Source organism: Nannobrachium achirus (genome assembly GCF_963921795.1).
Source record: "Nannobrachium achirus genome assembly, chromosome: 2".
Classification (NCBI taxonomy): domain Eukaryota; kingdom Metazoa; phylum Chordata; class Actinopteri; order Myctophiformes; family Myctophidae; genus Nannobrachium; species Nannobrachium achirus.
In genome coordinates this window covers 66088224-66107497 of record NC_137811.1, presented here as the reverse complement: position 1 = coordinate 66107497, position 19274 = coordinate 66088224, and the positions used below count along the sequence as shown (strand labels likewise).

General features: G+C 44.6%; 1 protein-coding gene across 1 annotated transcript in view; it reads right to left on the bottom strand.

Moving 5' to 3' along the window:
• Positions 1-3152, bottom strand: part of ttyh1 (tweety family member 1) — a gene marked incomplete at its 5' end in the record, with an annotated part of 41915 nt that extends 38763 nt beyond the window's left edge. The window contains one exon of the mRNA XM_080744774.1: positions 3018-3152. Within this exon, the coding sequence (XP_080600900.1) occupies positions 3018-3152 (135 nt within the window). The remainder of the gene's footprint in view (positions 1-3017) is intronic.
• Between the last annotated feature and the right edge of the window lie 16122 nt (positions 3153-19274).

Below are 19274 nucleotides of genomic sequence, written 5' to 3'. Positions count from 1 at the left end.
CTTTCGTTGTGTGTGTGACATGGCTTGCTCGAGCACCCAAAGCCTGTTGGGAGAAACGATTAACCACTTTCTTTTTGCGCAGCGGAAATAGCCGATCTATAAGCTCGCAAGGCGTCGCAATGCGACACGTTGGGAGCTTGTGGATCTGATATCTACAATAATACTTGTTCTCCCCCCAGCTACAATGACATGCCTAAAATAAGGATGTTAATTTGAAAGCGGTTAAACTTCACGATTTCTACAACACTGCAGACCGAAAAACATACAGGCTTCGTCATCAAGCCTTCATCAGCGTTGTACGAAACGTGTACGTTGTTGGGTCTGCAGTGTACCGTGTCAACTTATAAATAAAACCTATTTAGGACGGGAACCCATTATAGTGTTTTTACGTACCTTTCAACAGGCACGTGCACACATAGACATCAATGGCCCCTGCCCCTTTATCCCTCTGTAAAAAGTGCCCTCTCCAGACCATGAATGCAGTTTTTACTATGGTGAAAGAAATGCAAACGCCCTCTTTCCATGCCATACCTGCAGGCAGCATTCAAGAGAATTGCCTTGTCCAAACTCTCCCGAACTTGAATGCGGCATGAATAGCCCTCTCTCTGTAGAAATCCATGCTGTACACTACATCTCCAGTATTGACTTCATTATGCTTAATTCACTGTGGTATCAAGCACCGAAAATAGCTGACAACGCGGCTATGGCGCGTTGTGAGCTTGGAGGTCTGCTATTTCCAATTTTCTCCACGAAGCCCTTTTAGAAATGTCATCCCTGAACATTCTCTGCTCGTCCCTGCCTTTCAAGACGGGAAGCCCTTTTGGGGTTCTTGTTGCTGTGTAACAACATCATTTCTTTGTCATTTTTGAATAAATATTTGAAGAATGAATGCGTGGATAACATTACTTCTACATCTCAACTTGTACTGCAGCTGTTAAAGACAGTTCCGTGAGTGCTGGTAGTCTGTTATTGTAAAGTAACCGTGGCACCCGTCCGGCAGGGATCACATCACATTATGCATATTTTGAGAACGCAGTAATATTGAAACTATTCTGAGTGATGCTCGCATACCTTGCGTAAAAATCTGCATAACGAATAGCAGTTTGCATGACTGAACGAGGCAGTCAGTCTGATGTCACTAATGGCTCTAGCCACAGCTGAGATCAATGTTAAAAGATAATTAGGCAACAACAGATGTGGCGTAGACTTAGGACAGGTGGTGGATCTATTGCAGATGTGTTCATGTGAAGCGGATGTCAAGAGGCATTCTCGGAGCTATCTGGGCTCGTTGGACTACAAATAATTAGGCCAATAAAATGTTGGGTAGCTCAGGCAGCATCATTATGACCATTCAGCAGGTCATCAGAGTACATGGTACAGGACCTGTCAGGAAATACAATGTAGGGCAATTATGGCCGGCTGCCCATTAGGCCCGACGGCCAATTATTCACACGTCCCAATAATCTGACAAATGTTACATCAGCGTGAGGTTAGGGATCGGCATGGATTTTTTGCGAGGTTGGGGTTATGGTTAGGGATCGTTTTAACACACACTGTGAGACCAACGGTACATCGGAACAGTGTACCATTAGACTAAGGGCATGGAACCCAATTATAATTCCGCTCACACATGTCGAGACAGACATATGGGCTCCAGTAAATATTCAAACGCTTCTGGGCTAACAGCCTGTTGTTTGGAGGTTCTGGGAATAGGTAGAAAGTAATGCCAATGCCCGCTATAGGGCTTACGATGTTTAAAGGAGCAGTTCACCCCCAAAAGATATTCTATAAATTACAAACCTCATGAAGCCTTGAATTCATGGGGATCGTTTAGTTTTTGTCACATTAGTGAATCAATAATTTGATGACCTGGTATTGGCTTAGGAATGCGAGTAATTATTTACTCCTTTAACTACTCCTTTAAGCCCATTACAATTAGGCCACGGCCCCCACAAAACTGTGAAAAGTGATGATTCAGAATCATGAAAAACCCCTAGTTTGACCCCTCATATGCTACTTAAAGCAGATTAATCTTTTGCATTTTTTTCCTGTATAGTAACGTTAATGGGACACCAACTCTAGCGGCTGATAACACCAATTTAGCTGTGTCTCAGAAAGGGTTATCATACCAAAATATAATCTACAGATATAGAGCTTTTCAAAAATGCATAGTATGCCACCTTTCGGAGAGCGACATCTCGTATGGCCCATGGACTAAATGTATATTATGCCTCACATTCACACACTGAGACAGCGATTCGAGGCGTGTTCAGTGTCTCGCTCAAGGTCAACACTTCAATACGATAGCAGGAGGGGCCGGGATCAAACCAGGTATCTCTCCGGGCCAGCTGCTGCCGACGACCGGGGTAGAATATAAATTGCTTCCAATGTTGCTGATCTACTACAACGTGAAGGTTGTTTTGCCAGTTGACTTCCAACGCGACACTCGCGACTTGTGATTGGATCAGGAGGCAGGGACGTGCTGGCCATTGGGAAAAGCGGGCCAACTCCCGAACTAAAAAATACAAATAAAATGTCAGCCTTCGTTCCATTTTGGGGGCTGGGCGGCCAACAAAGTAAATCGTCACTGTCGCGCAAAGTAAAGCCCTGCTTCATCATACAAGGCCATTGCACAAAAGTAGTGAAAACAGCTGATCTACAAGCACACAACGCCTCGCACCGCGAGGCGTTGTGTGCTTATAGATCGGCTGTTTTCACTAGTTTAAATAATTTTTTAAATGATAAATACAAAACAAACGGTTTTGGACATAAGGTTTCCACCCGACAACGAAAAAATATAACTCATGTAATTGGCCCACTGGCTTGTCACTTGTCATGATCTGAAATGGAAAATCTTTGAGTAGCAGCAGCGCTATAGAGAGAGATCTCTCTCTATAGCGTGCAATGAGCGCCTCTCCAACTCTTTTTCCCGGGCTGAATCAGGGGCCCAGCACGTCCCTGTCAGGAGGTGACCTGCTGCATGGTGGTGCGTGGCCGGTGATTGGCTGTCCCTTTACCTGCTGGTACTCCCAGCTGTCCGGGACGAAGAAGTTGTCCCTCATTTGCATGGTGAGGTCGAGCCGGGGCAGAGCGTGACACACCTTCACCCACACCGACGGGGCATAGCTGGGCACTGTTGCCATGGCCGCCATGTTCTACCAGCCCGCCTCTACCACCCTGTGTGAAGGAGGGAGGGGGAGAGAGAGAGAGGGGGGGGGAGAGAGTCAGTCAAAGCAAGGAAACAGCTGGTAGGACGTCAAGGTAATGAATGAATGTGTGGATTTGCATCTGGAAACATTACTTCCACATCTCAACTTGTACTGCAGCTGTTGCCAGCTTTATTCTGGTCCCAGCACATGTTCAGACTGGTTCAGCCCAAAGGAGATCGTACGTTGGCCCATCCAGACTTTGGATGGGCCAAAATGGTTCCGCTTGGGCCAGATACCGTAGGTCAGATTAGGGCTGGGCGATAGTGTGATAAATATCGTTGAGACGATACAATGTCTCCACGATATGCCTTTTCAGGGATATCGTATGTATTGTGATACAATGAGGGAGAGCCTTATAAAAAAATCATGTTGAATTTTTAATACAGAGATTCATTGCAGAATTCATTTAAACCTGCATTTTGGTCTAAATCAGTAGTTCTCAAACTTTAAAATGTCAAGGTCTCCCCTTAACTCTGACAGTCTGGTTTCATTTGTATACTGTCAGAGTTACATTCTTGTAAGGGTCAATTTAGACCTCCCAAAAGGAACCCAGAGGGTCCCTGGACCCCACTTTGAGGACCATTGGTCTAAATGGTCTGTTACTCCTTTTTTATTGGAGCTTTTGTTACCTTGTAGGTGGTTGTACGGTTAAGTAACTTGAAAAATAACCATAAAAATCAACATGAAAAATAAGATAAGATAAGATTGTGTATCGTGCTACCACTTGGAATATTGTGATATTGTATTTTTCCATATCTTCCACCCCTAGGTCAGATCGTAAAAAAAACAAAACAAATGGAAACATATTTTTGCAAATCAGATCTTAAACCACATTACTAGGTATTTGAATGTGATTCAAATGTGGTTTCTGAAGATGTGTCTCAGTCTGGACACTCAAACATTGAAACCTGATTTACACTTGTATAGCTCACAATTATATTGTTCAAATAGAATAGAAAGGAAGAAATACTTTAATGATCGTCGAGGGGAGATTGAAAACCACAGCAACCAAAGCAGATATTCATGTCTGAATACACAAATCCAATTTGATCACTTACAAATAACTATAGGCAGACAGTCAGTCCTAAAGATCACATTTGCCGGCAGTCTGAACAAAGCCTATAGGATAACATGTCCGGGAACCACATTTCTGAACTTGTACTGCATGCTGTTGGACTTCCAGTGAAGCTTAGAATACACTCACACTTACACTTCACACTTGTAAGCAGCTCTCGATGACTCATGAGTGTCAACCCCCTGAGAAAGGGAAGCCGAATTTATACTAGTACCTTGAGAGGGTTCTCTTTTCCCTTCCCCAAGGTTTCAAGTTACATGACAAACTATGCTATGCACTAGTAGTGCAACGATGTGTAAATGTGTACGGCGGGCGGGGGAGAGATGAGGTACAATGAAAAGGTCTCCCTCAGCCCCTGGCAGACTGCAGAGGTCAGAGCAGTCTCTGCTACAGCGTTACCTGCCGGGCTAAAAGCACTGCGCCTCCAGCCACCCTGGATGGATGGATGCTACCACCACCCCACCTCCACCTCATCCACCCCCAAAAGGCCTCCAGCCACCCTGGATGGATGGATGCTACCACCACCCCACCTCCACCTCATCCACCCCCAAAAGGCCTGCAGCCACCGCCCACCCTGCTACACCCCCACCCACAGGGGACAATTTACAACCAGCAACCACACAGGGGCAAAGCAAAGGTTAAGCATGTCACCCACGCTTAAGCCTGATTTACACTTGGTTGTGCCGGTGTTGTGCACAGAGAATAGCATGTCTATACAAGCTCACAACAACAACACCACCACTGTGTGTGAGCTGTGAGATTGTGACTGTCGATCCGGCTATTTTCTGTGCATGTGACATCTGCCCGCCAAAAAATAAATAAAAAAATAAAAAATCAGGAGTGCTGTTGACTTGAGTTCTCAAAAACATTTACAATTTAGGCATTTAGCAGAGCGACATCAATACATCGATTGCATAGGAATATAATATAACATAGGTAGACCACCAGGCACCTACGGTAATCAGTAAAAATTACTTTATAAACTACAAATGCTATCTAGTTTTCATGTCTGGTCATTGAGGGTAGGCGAGTGCTATGGGCTTACATTTTATTTCTGTCATCGTTTCATTCAGTAGAAATCACATCAACTTGTGTAAATGCATTCACCTTCTTTAGGTTTAACTTTAGGGTGTTCTTTCGGTGTGGGTTGTTGTTGGTGGAAAGATTATTTATTTTCCTCTAAATGCCTTTTATGCCTCTTGAAGTCCTAATGGGTGGCCATAGAGGTGGGCGATATGGAAAAATACAATATCACAATATTTTCCCAAGCTGTATCACGATACACAATCTTATCACGATTCTTTTTTGTCATGTTGGTTTTAGGGGTTCATTTGGTTTCATTTGTATACTGCCAGAGTTAAGGGGAGACCTTGACATTTTAAAGTTTGAGAACTACTGATTCAGACCAAAATGCAGGTTTAAATGAATTCTGCAATGAATCTCTGTATTAACAATTCAACAGAATTTTCTATAAGGATCCCTCATTGTATCGCGATATATATACGATATCTCTGAAAAGGCATATCGTGGAGACATTGTATCATCTCAACGATATTTATCACCATATCGCCCACCCCTAGGTGGCAATAGCTGAATGGATAGAGATACTGCCTTCATAGAACCATAAGGTCCATGTGTCAAAGTGAGCAAGACACTTAACACCCAACTGTATTAATAGCACCCACTGCTACCAACAGTGAACACAAACAGTGACAAAAACACCCCCCAAAGGAGTGGGAACTAAATGAATTAATGATGCACAGTTGCACACCTGCTCCGTAGATGTATATGATGATATTTATACTGTACGTGTTCTGTATTTAACTGCTGCTGCTGCTGCTATGAGCCGCTATCCGCCTGGAGGTGGGTTAAACTTATCTCTTATTTGATAAAGTTAATTTAGGCCTAGAATTATTGAATGCTTTAACCAGTGAAAAATAGCAGATATACAAGGTGCCGCGCTGCAAGCTTGTAAATCTGCTATTTTTGAAAAAGTCGTGAAAATGTGTGCAAATCTTTGAATATATGTATTTTCAAAGCGAACGTTTGTAACTCAGATTTTGCTTCTGGGTGGTCCCTGGAACTAGATATTTTGAGATGGGGGTCCGTGGCCAAATAAATATCATTTTGGGGGTCCTTCACATGAAAAGGTTTGAGAACCACTGACATCGTAGTCTCTCAAGAACAGACTAACTGAGCTCCATTTAAGTGAAAAGGACCTTTTCTTTGACGATGCTGGCCAGATTGCTGACATAGAAACATAGGTTTTTCAAAAAAAGAAGGATTCAAAAGACTCTTATAGAATCGTGTCAAAATTCAAATTTTCACAATTAAAAAATAAATAGCAGATCTACAAGCTCGCAGCGCGGCACTCGGTGCCGCGCTGTGAGCTTGTAGATCTGCTATTTTTCAATAGTTAAAACATAAAATAATGATACACAATAATGTGTACCTGTTCAGCATCAGTAGACACACCTCAGGCACAGGAGGCGGAGTGAGCGGTCGCTGGGTTCAGTTTGTGGTGTTTTACGTGGTGTTTTACAGCTCAGGTAAAACAGGAATTTGCTGAATCGAGATCTCTGGATACTTTTGTGTCTTAATGGTGGAATGGCCTATAATGAAATCCCAACAGGGCCTCCTCTCCTGTGTCTCACTTTTCAAACTATCTTCATATAAAAGGTCTTCACTAATGTTCATAATAAAATAGCAAAAGAAATCTACTCAGTCCAAGTCTGTGGGAAGTTAAGAAATCCATAGTCTTGTGACATCATCGTTTGACAGATTTATTTTTTAAACAATATTTTGAAAAGATATATAGATTTTTATTATCGCGAGAACAATGGCTTCCACTTTTAACATTGGAAACTTTTCAGGAATAGAAAGCCTGCATTTTCTATTAGCTTGGATTCTCCATCGATGATTCAGAACAAGACGATGGGTTTCTGACCTGCCCGCAGACCGAGGAGAAAAAAGTTATGCTATTTAATCCAGGAACATTAGTGAGGACCAATTATATGAGGATAGTTTGAAAAGTGGTGAAGCCGTCCTTTAACCTTTGAACACTATACTTTATTGTCCCCCAGGGCTTTTTTACCCTCTATACTAAACCTGTTCTCCCCAGAAGGATGCTAGGGTTCATATGGGTAAGGCCCGATTATTATACTAAGCCAAATCTGCATACCGGTAGATGCAATGGGCGGACGCAACGTCGCTGTGATTATACTACAATTTGTGTCTGCAGACGTGCATGTGTTCAAGGGCAACACAGGCTGCACTCAATACAAAGCATAATCCAAAGACTTTTAAGACAACTGAAGGATTTGCGCTGTGGCAAGAGGCCATTGTGAGAAGATCTTACGGTCATATGAGACTCCGTCTTGTGTCATTCCTGTCATTATTCTCAGAAAACTTGCTCCAACGCACATCTCTACTTTAAAGTCCCTTATTGTCACACGACATAATACAGTGGATAACAATAGCTCTCGTCTCTCAACCTTGCCTCAAACAGAGCATGCATTTTTCTGTTCTAGCACACGTGCAGTCCAGTGTACTCGTGTACGCGTAAAGAACATGCAGTCACAAAATCTGGGTTGCAGGCCGATGATGTCCCTGCGGACATGCGCATGGGGCCGAAATGTCCGTCATATGATGAGGGCACGCGGACGACACGAGTATAGTTTTATGCTGGGCTCCTGCACTTTCAGTACAGTCTGTGTAAACAGGGGCGTCACAAGGGGACTCACCGAGTGCCGCGCTGCAAGCTTGTAGATCTGCTATTTTTGAAAAGTCGTGAAAATATGTGCAAATCTTTGAATATGTATTTTTTAAGCGAACATTTGTAACTCAAATTTTGCTTCTGGGGGGTCCCTGGAACTAAATATTTTGAGATGGAGGTCCGTGGGAAAAATGCATATCATTTTGGGGTTCCTTCACGTGAAAAAGTTTGAGCACCACTGACATAGAAACATAGATTTGTCAAAAAACCTTAGAAGGATTTAGAAGACATTTATAGAATCGGGTCAAAAATATTCAAAGGCTTGTATATCTGCTATTTTTCAATAGTTAAAGCACAAAATAATGCGTAATAATGCGTTCCCAGTCTAAATGGGTTAACCCCCCCCCCCCCCCCCCCCCCCCCACATGAAGAAAATTCAGATGGGGCCCGCAGTTAATCCTTGTACCCAGGGCCCAGAATTTGGTGACACACCCCTGTGTGTCAATACAGAAAGACAATCATTTCTGGAAGACAAATGAAGTCACCTTTACCTGTAGCCCCTCCTCCCCCCAGTGAATTATGAGAAACAGACAACCCCTTGTACAGTGTGTATTGTATATGGCCATACAAAGACACAGAACACTGCTTGCTGTACAGAAAAGCATCATCAATCTTCTATTGAACCCAGGGAAGTGTATATCCTATAGGAGGAAACTGGATTATATAATGGGACTTAAGGAGGAGGCTTCGCAGCAGGACAGACACAGGGGAGATTGTGTATTATTCAGTCTCCAGAAATAGGATAAAACAGCCGATCTACGAGCACAAAAACGTTTCATATCGTGACACGCAGTGAGCTTGTAGATCTATTTTTTCCGGCAACTTTGACTAATTGAGCATTAGTCCCTTGAGCTTTCCCAAAAGCTCCAAAAGCCAAACAACTGGGGGAAAGGAGGGTGTGTGTTTGTTTAAAAGAAAAACACACAGGAATCCTTATTACAAAAGAATGATGTCCTGGGGTGGGGGGTTGTTCTAAATCCTAACAGTTTTCTTAAAAAACGTCTGTTGCTATACAGTAAGTGGTGCTCAAAACCTTTTCATGTCAAGGGCCCCAGAATTATATGTATTTGGCCGCCGCCCATCATCTCAAAAAGATTTGCACACATATATACATTCAGGCCCAAATATTTAGTATATATTCAAAGATTTGCACACATTTTCAAGATTTTTTTTTAAATAGCCAAAGTATAAACTAATGGTTAAAGTGGTTAAAATAAAAAATAAAAATGCTTTCCCAGTTTTAATGTAGGAGAGCATCGGCACTTTCCCACTGAAGACAGAAGGGGTTTGATGCCAGATGAACGGGAGGATTCACCGCAACGCCACTGGAGCTCAATGGTGCCGATGACGAGGGGACACAATGGCACGTTTGACCCCGCCGTTCAATGCATTCACATGGACGCTGCGTCCGTCTGCCCATCTTGGGTTTTATGGTTGTCGAGTGCAGCTGTTTATTTTTGTTCAATGTCGACGTTATCTATTCTACACAGGCGTATTGGATCGCAGAACTACAGTCACAGGGAATTATTCATCTGCTTTTGTATATCATCTGGACTGGACTACTGTACTGTACCCTACTGTACCTCGAGCAGCTGTACAACTCCTCAGTGCTTGCATTCTGCAGCTTGGATTTCTTTTTAAAGATGCTAGAACAGGGGTCCTCAACGTTTTCAGGCCAAGGACCCCTTAGTTGAGAGAGAGATGAAGCAGGGACCCCCACAAGCTTTTCTTAGATTCCGTTTCATTGTTTGACAGCACAATCATCAGTGTATTTTTGGATTCATGTCAATTTGTGTTTTCAGATATTTAACCACTACTTAATCAATTTAATCAATACTTAATAAACTTGACCTTCACTCTGTACTTGCTCTGCTCTTTTTCCCCTCAACACCAAACCTCTTAGCCAAAAATAGCTGATCTACAAGCTCACAACGACTCGCGCTGCGAGGCGTTGTGAGCTTGTAGATTGTAGAGCTTGTAGATTTTTGGCTAAACTTCTCTGAATATGGACGCTAGGGTTAAAAAACACTGTCTGGTTATATAAAAAAGGAGGAAAAAAAGTTTCTATCACACAAAGATTTGGAGGACCCCCTGTAGTAACTCTGCGGACCCCCTAGGGGTCCCGGACCCCCTGTTGAAGACCCCTGTGCTAGAATCATCATTTCACTGGCTTCCAGTCCAGTCCCGGGTTAAGAAACGCTTTATTTGTACTGCCAAAATTAACGGGTACTTTGAGGTCCAGTTGGCCACATGTCTGACCTCTTGCCATCCTATGAACCAGTGTATGAAGACCTGGTCCATCCTATGAACCAGTGTTCAGTATGAAGACCTGGTCCATCCTATGAACCAGTGTTCAGTATGAAGACCTGGTCCATCCTATGAACCAGTGTATGAAGACCTGGTCCATCCTATGAACCAGTGTTCAGCATGAAGACCTGGTCCATCCTATGAACCAGTGTTCAGTATGAAGACCTGGTCCATCCTATGAACCAGTGTTCAGTATGAAGACCTGGTCCATCCTATGAACCAGTGTTCAGTATGAAGACCTGGTCCATCCTATGAACCAGTGTTCAGCATGAAGACCTGGTCCATCCTATGAACCAGTGTTCAGAAGACCTGGTCCATCCTATGAACCAGTGTTCAGCATGAAGACCTGGTCCATCCTATGAACCAGTGTTCAGTATGAAGACCTGGTCCATCCTATGAACCAGTGTTCAGTATGAAGACCTGGTCCATCCTATGAACCAGTGTTCAGAAGACCTGGTCCATCCTATGAACCAGTGTTCAGTATGAAGACCTGGTCCATCCTATGAACCAGTGTTCAGAAGACCTGGTCCATCCTATGAGCCAGTGTTCAGTATGAAGACCTGGTCCATCCTATGAGCCAGTGTTCAGTATGAAGACCTGGTCCATCCTATGAGCCAGTGTTCAGTATGGAGACCTGGTCCATCCTATGAGCCAGTGTTCAGTATGAAGACCTGGTCCATCCTATGAACCAGTGTTCAGTATGAAGACCTGGTCCATCCTATGAGCCAGTGTTCAGTATGAAGACCTGGTCCATCCTATGAACCAGTGTTCAGAAGACCTGGTCCATCCTATGAACCAGTGTTCAGCATGAAGACCTGGTCCATCCTATGAACCAGTGTTCAGTATGAAGACCTGGTCCATCCTATGAACCAGTGTTCAGAAGACCTGGTCCATCCTATGAACCAGTGTTCAACATGAAGACCTGGTCCTCTTGACTGGTCCACAGTCCAGGCTACACAGACTAAAGGCTGGGATCTGACTGAGTGATCATGATCCATCATCTTTTAACCAGTTCATTAGCCTTTTAAATCAGTAGTTCTCACACTTCTAAGATTTTTCAAAAATGTTCAAAATTAGCAGATGAACAGATCTGCCATTTTTGAGTAGACAACCTTCAAAATCTCAAATGACACGGATGCTTTCCCAGTTTTTAATGGGTTCATTCACTTCTGAAAACATACCTTACGGTATATTGAAAAGCATTTTTTATAACATCTAATGTATTAGTTATTTTCTGAACATCTTGGTGGCTCTGCAGAAGGCTAGCGATATATGGGGTCCTCCCTATGTTCCCAAGGTTTTATGTTCCCATTCACCAGGTTAGCATTTACCAGTGTCGGCAGGTTAGCATTTCACCAGGTTAGCATTCACCAGCGTCGGCAGGTTAGTATTTCACCAGGTTAGCATTCACCAGCGTCAGCAGGTTAGTATTTCACCAGGTTAGCATTCACTAGCGTTAGTTAGGTTAAGGTTAGGTACAGTCCCCGATATATGAGAGGGAGGATCTGCGTATCTCTTGGTCTGTGTGTTCAGAGCTAATCTAAAGAGGGCAGAGAGAGGGGAGACATGAGACACAACTCCTCCGGAGTAGGATTCAAACCGTCTCCCTGCAACTCACAAGGAGCATCACCAGGCAGGGAACCTCCTGTTCCTCATTGACTTTTTTGTTGTTGTTAAGCCAGGGGTTGTCAATATTTTCAGGTCAAGGATCCCTTACTTGAGAGAGAGATGAAGCAGGGACCCCCACAACCTTCTCATAGATTCCATATAGTTTCATTGTTTGACAGCAAAATCATCCGTTTATTTTGGATTCACGTCAATTTGTGTTTTCAGATACGTATTTAACCACTTGAATCGTCAATACATAACTTGACATTTCACTCTGTACTTAGTCTGCTCTTTTTCCCCTTTACACCAAACGTCTTTGCCGAAAATAGCCGATCTACAAGCTGTTGTGAGTTTGTAGATCTGCTATTGTTGGCCAAAGTTCTCAGAATATGGACACTAGGGTTCAAGTGGTTAATAAAAAAAAGGAGAAAAAAGTTTCTATCACACAAAGATTTGGAGGACCCCCTGTAGTTACTCTGAGGACCCCCTAGGGGTCCCGGACCCCCTGTGGAAGACCCCTGTGTTAAGCACTTTGTGACATATGTTTCAACAGGTGCAGGACGGTATAGATTTATTATTATTACTACTACCTCTATCCTTTTGATTGACTACACGGCCCGGGCCAACTGTTACAATCAAACCCTGCATTTAAACGCATTCAACTCAAGCAATTACATTTGTTTCGATTCAGCAATCTGTCCCGACACCGGGCCAGACTGCTTTCCTTTCCTCATTCACAGTTGGGGCAGTCCTGGCACCACAGCGAGTTAACAACTGGCTCACGTGCCAGACAGTCCGTCTCTCTAAAGCCCATTACAGTAGCTGTTCACCTTAATGGTTCCAGCAGCACCGGCGCTCACAAATCAAATCAACAGCAGCGCTCCATTTCCCCAATTAAAATGCATGCTATGAATATATGGGTTCACACACACTGCAAGCACAATGTTAGCCAAGTGGGAATAATCAAACGATCTAACTAGACAGGTCTACATACGAGCACTGCCACTGCTAAATACAACAAAATAAATGTATGTATGTACGGTTATAAAACCCTATATACTTTACCCCAGAATAGAGACAACCTAGCATCCCTGTGGTTAAATGACCATTTCATAATAACGTAGTATGTCTGTGCACGCATAGCTGCCAATGCAAGTTTATTGGAGACTGAAATCACAGATGTTTGATTTGATTTTGAAACTGTGATTTTTATGTCTCTGTGTCCACAATAAACTTACATCGGCAGCTACGAGTGTGTGGCTAACTGGCTATACTCCTTTATTATTTAGTGTTTAATCTGTTCAGTTGGCTGGCATCTCACAAGGACCGGTGTGCTGTATACCTTTAGTAACCTTAAATGACCATTTCAGCCATTATACCATAATTTAGCTAATCCTTACAAGGCCATCATTTGAAAGTTTGAAAGGCATGTGGTGCCAGCAGTATCGTTCAACTGTAACTAAGTCAGGCTATTTCCTAATATCTGGTCTGTATTTAATACTGAAGAAATATGCTTGCCTTTTTCACTGCAGCCATATCATGTCGACAAATAGTTATGCAATGTTACTCCCTTCACAGGTGTTAACAGGTCAAACAGAGTCAGGGTGATGCTATTGCACACAGGTTGACTATAGGCCAAACTCCTTGCAACAAGGCGGTTTTAAGGCCAGTAAATGGTGCATTTATACTTTTTACCAAAGCGCTTTACATAGATTGTGCATTACATTCACGCAATTCTTGCTCAAGGACACTTTGACACCAACTCTGGGGAGAGCCCGGAATCGAACTGGGAACCTCACAGTTCCCATCCGTCCGCTCTACCCCAGAGCCACTGCCCGCCACCAGTCCACACCAATGCAACCCCTTGCAACTGCCATGGAGATGATGGTTGCAAGTAGTTACATGTTGCAAGGAGTTGCAAGGAGTTGGTGTGGACCAACTCCTTATTATGCCACAAAATGGAAAAAAATGGCCTATTATGCCACAGAATGGGAGAAAATGAAACAGAGCATGGCAGGAATTTCTCAGAGGCCATGAAGGTCATTGCCGTGGCCCCCTCAGTTTGGCCTTATGCCCTTTGAAAAAATCATCTGCCCAAAGCCTTAGGGGCATGGCCACAGTGGCCTTGATGCCCTGCCCGCACCGCCTCCACCGTTTTCCCCTTCTTTCCAGTCAATACTGTTTTTAGAATGCTATGATGCTTAATTCCCTTAACTCCCCTTCCTCATCCACAACTTCAAATGTGTCCAGTGGCAGTGACCCTCCAGGGCTGAGCGTGTATGGACTATGGAGTTTGTACAGTTTGTAAAATTATTGCCCTGGCATTTGGTCTTTGTGACCCTAAAATGAGGACATTCCAGGTCTGGATTAGCACCATTGGTAACACCATGGGAAGCAAGTATCATTACACAGCTATCCATGTCAATATGGCTGCTGTGAAATAGGCCCTTCTACATAGTGACAAATGGAAACTCAAAGTTTAGAGTAGAGTCTACTCTGTGGCATCATGTGCAGAATAAATCAACTGGTTGTTTTTCTCTTTTTTGGTACAATGCATCTCAAATAGATTTCTTTCCTTGTGTCATCTAATGGAGGATAGTAGACGTGCGCTCTAGCCTATACCTTAAATGTACAGTACATCTACTATATAAAACATAGCGATCCAACAAAAGATCCTACGCAACTGAAAGGAGAACGCCAAGAGAATTCCAATCTTTCCTCATGTATTATGTAAGATTCCTTGTCCTTGAAAAGTACTGTATGAATGTTACTATGGCTGATATTATAGTGGTCATATTCTCAGCAATTAACACAAACAAGCAGCTCATATCATATATTTTGACAGAGGTGGCGCGGCGTTACGCTAGTCAAGCATTAACAGGGCAACGTACTGTAACTGTGGGTGTGTGTTTGGGGGGGAGGGGGGAGGATGCAGTGGCTCAGCAGTTGTCACAGAGGGGAGGGGGGTGAGGGGCACAAGTTTGACGTTGATGTCTCATGCAGCTTGTTATCATACCGCTTTATGCATTGCATAACTGAAGGCAAACAAATGTGATTCTGAGCTCACGTGACCGGGGCTGTGTGTGTGTGTGTGTGTGTGTGGGGGGGGGGGGGGGGGGGGGAACAGGAGAGCTACAAGAGGAGGAGGAGAAACCACACGAGTGTCTAAAACCCAACCAACCACAGTCACTGAGGAGAAACAAAGAGAAAGAGGGAATAATTCTACACTGACTGAAGGCTCTCTTATCTCTCGTTGCGCTGGGCTCAGATCAGCCATGGGAATGAATGGGAATCAATGGACAACAACAGTAGTACGAGACTCCATAATGTCCGAATGCGAATGCACACACAGAACGAGGCCATTTGTAAAGAGAGAGTGGCAGCAAATCAGAAGAACAGAAGAAGAAGAAGAAGAAGACGAAGAAGAAGACGGTCGGGAGGGATGCATCTCTTCCGGCAGGGCCGACTGTAAAATCCTCTTTAGCACAGGGTGGGGTGGGGTGGGCTGGGATGGGATGGGATGGGATGGGTGGGGGGCTCTCTTTTATCTGCCTTCATTGACATTGCACTGTGCACAGCGGTTAACCGCAACAATAATCGCTATATGAATGAGAGAACGTGAAGGAGGATGTAGTTCCTTTCATGATGCACAACGTTACTGCACAGACTGACTCGTAAAAATCTGCTGTGTTTGAAATCGAGGCCCCAAATAATCATTTAACGGCCACTTAACGAGGGTTCTTAATGACTGCAATTTTATGAGACGGGCTTTGCAGCCGGAGATGCACCACCACCACCACCACCACCACCACCACCACCACGGTACACATCACACATTAACACCCATTAACCAGAGTGAGACGAGCCTTCAGTGGATCATATAACATACATTATATAGGTTCACACTTACAGTATATAAACCACCTGCTCCTAGTCTGAAGCCATTATGAGATGCATATTTCAATGCCTTATATGCATATGAAAATATATAGGTATATATATCGTCACTGTCGGGCAGAAACCTCGTATCTCCAAGTTTAAAATGTGTATGTTTTTTTTGTAAAGTAAGGCCCCACTTCATCATACAAGACCATCGCACAAAACTAGTGAAAACAGCAGATCTACAAGCACACAACGCCTCACGATGCTAGGCGTTGTGTGCCTTGTAGATCTGCTATTTTCACTCGTTTAAATCATTTTTTTTAAGGTTTTGGACATACAAGGTTTCCACCCGACAACGACGATATATTAAAAGAAAGAGCACATTCAAGAGTACATTAATCCATTTGGACTCCACATCATCATCAGCATGAATCAACTGCAACCCATCAGCCCTCACAGTGAGAGCAGCCTGGTGTACAGTAGGTGAAGAGTGTGAGTGCTGTCCCAGTCAGCCCAGATCTCTGCTGCTCCTCGTCCTGTGCAACGAGTCCAGTCCAGCCCAGCGTGACAAGTTGGTGCTGCTGACAAATGCTTTCACACTACTGACCTATTTGGCAACGCTACGCGGAACAAACTATTCAATCATCAGGCAGAATTAATCACTTAAACGCTCTATTCCCAATAAAACAGACCCTGGGTTAACATCTGTACTTCTTGGACGCTTCCCACCCCTCCCATCAGCACCAAATGTCCCCAAATAGCAGATCTACGCGGCACGTTAGTGTAGTGCGAGTGTAGATCTGCTATTTTTGGCAGGACGTCGCCCCCAGAATATGGATGCCGGAGCAAATAGTCCAGGGACAACTGACACAAATGCATTAGCGGAGAAAATGAGTGATCTCTTTAGACGAATGCTATAATAATGTCCTTTCTCATTTAGGATGCGAGGGTGTAGCCTATAGACTAGTCTTTACACACCATCTAGTAAGTCCAATGGAACACGTTCAGCTGCTCATCCTAACTGGTCGCAGAAATGCATCATCCAAAATGCATTAAAACACGGCATTTGCATTTGCAAAGCTGCAAAAGGTTTCCATGTCGGCACTAAACACTTTAAGCTGCCCTGATGGGTCCATTGCACTTGACTCGATCGTTAATCTTTGCGACCGCACGGACAATTAAGACGTAATGGAACGCTGTCTGGGAACCTGATCCGTCTCTTACCTTGAACTGTAGAGTTGGGAGGCGTCCTCTCTCTCTCTCTCTCTCTCTCTCTATCGCTGTCTCTCTGTCCGTTCTCCCGCTGGTCTCTCCGGTGCTGTTGAAATATTTACCCACTCAGAGACGTAGTATTCTGCCAACCGACAACGCTTGATGGTCTTGACAAAAAAATCATCCTGAAAAATAGGCTTGGATACATGCCAAAAAAAACAAAACAAAAAATACAACAATGTCAAAATGTTGAAAAATGACTTAGGGGGGAGGAGAGGAAACAAAACGACAACGGGGAATGATTTCTTACCCCGGGCTCTGAAATATTAAATAGCCCAGTAATTGTATGGTTGTCTGACCAGAGTGGAGGAGAGGTGCTTGTGTTGATGGATGAGAGAGGGAGCACTCAGTGAGAGAGAGAGCGAGTAAGCAGGGGAGAGAGAGAGAGGGAGAGAGAGAGAGAGAAGAGAGAGAGAGAGAGAGAGAGGGGAGGGAGTGAGAGAGAAAGAGGTTGAGAGAGAGAGAGAGAGAGAGAGAGAGAGAGAGAGAGAGAGAGAGAGAGGAGAGAGAGAGAGAGAGTGACAGAGCAGGAGAGAGAGAGAGAGAGGGGGAGAAGGATTATGATGGAGGAGACACCCCTAAGGGATCCTTATCGCTGTGCAGGAGCCCCTCGTAGCTCAACGCCAAAGCGACTTCACACAACAAGGCAACGACACGATATTGCCCAAAGATAATTACTCCGTTAACGGGGGATTAAAGGGGGGAGAGGGCGGGGGGCACACTGTCCCTTCACACACTCTGTAGTGAGAGATAGGGAGGGAAAGCTGTCCTGATACCAACCCAGCCCCACAGAACACTCCCATTCAACCAACCAACCCAACCACACACACACACCCCTAACCAGATTATCAAGACAAAAAGATTAAACACATAATTAAAAAAGGGAGTAATCACCGGCCAGTTAATTGTGCACCCGAAAAGCAGGCAATAGAAAAAAAAACGAAAAGAAAATCACTAATTAATAAATCCACTCACATAATTGGAAGCAAAAAGAGTGAGCTCCTGTTTGCAAAGCGGCAGCAGAGAGGTTGGGCTGCGCTTGTGTGGAGGAGAGCCGGGGTGAGGTGTAGATGCACATGATATTAGACACAGAGAGACAGAGAGAGAGAGAGAGAGGGATGTGAGCCGGCACACTTAGAAGATGGATATTAAGTAGCAAGGACAGGAAGGGTGGTGGTGATGGTGGTGGTGGTGTGGTAGAGAGAGAAAGCAACAGAGATATTGACAGTCGGGGGGAAAAAAAGGCTTCTCCGATGAGCGCACGAGAGAGAGAGAGAGAGCGTGAGAGAAAAAGGGAGAGGGGGCGAGAGGGAAGGGGGGTGTGGTGGAGTGAGTGATGAATAGAGAGAGAGAGAGGGGGGGGGGGGGTGGCATCATTCACTGGTTTCTTTTGGATGGCGAAAACCAGTTGCCAGCGAGAGGGTCAGTGAAAATGGCATCGCCTTGCGCCCCGAATTGGGGGCAAGGAGGAAACGTCAACATGCACACAGGGCTGAGGGATGATGGCGTGCGAGGATGAGGAAGGTGTTATTAACTGACAGAGAGACTCCCTCTGGGGTGTCTCCTGTAGCAGCAGCAACAGCAACAGCAGCCTCCAGGGTGTTTCCACTTAATGACACGGCGTCGGAAAAAAAACACAAACGTTCTCTGTAAATCAAAGCCGAGGGAGAGAGCAGAGCATGCAAGAAAGAAAGAGAGCACAGTGTTTGTTGTCTGCCATTGGAGAGAATGGAGAATGGAGGGTGGGTGGGTGGGTGGGGGTGGGATAGATGGAGGGAAGAGGAGGAGGGGGCGGCGTTAGTTTTTCTGTGTCACTGAAAAGGGGGGGGGGGATGGGGGAGGGGAGGGGAGGAGGCAGAGGGAGATAATGCGAGCGGGGGGAGCGGGTTGGGGGCAAATAGAAGGGAGAGAGAGAGTAGAGAGCGCACGGAGAGCAGAGCACTCTATGCCTGACTCATAGCGTGGTGGTGGTGCGTCCGTATCTAGCGGGATAGAGAGAGACGGGAAACTAGATTATGTATGCAAGAGTTAACGCAGAGAGCATTCGCCCAACCTCCATGTCTCCTGTGTGTGTGTGTGTGTGTGTGTGTGTGTGTGTGTGTGTGTGTGTGCGCGCGCGTGTGTGTGTTAGGGATGGGACGATTCG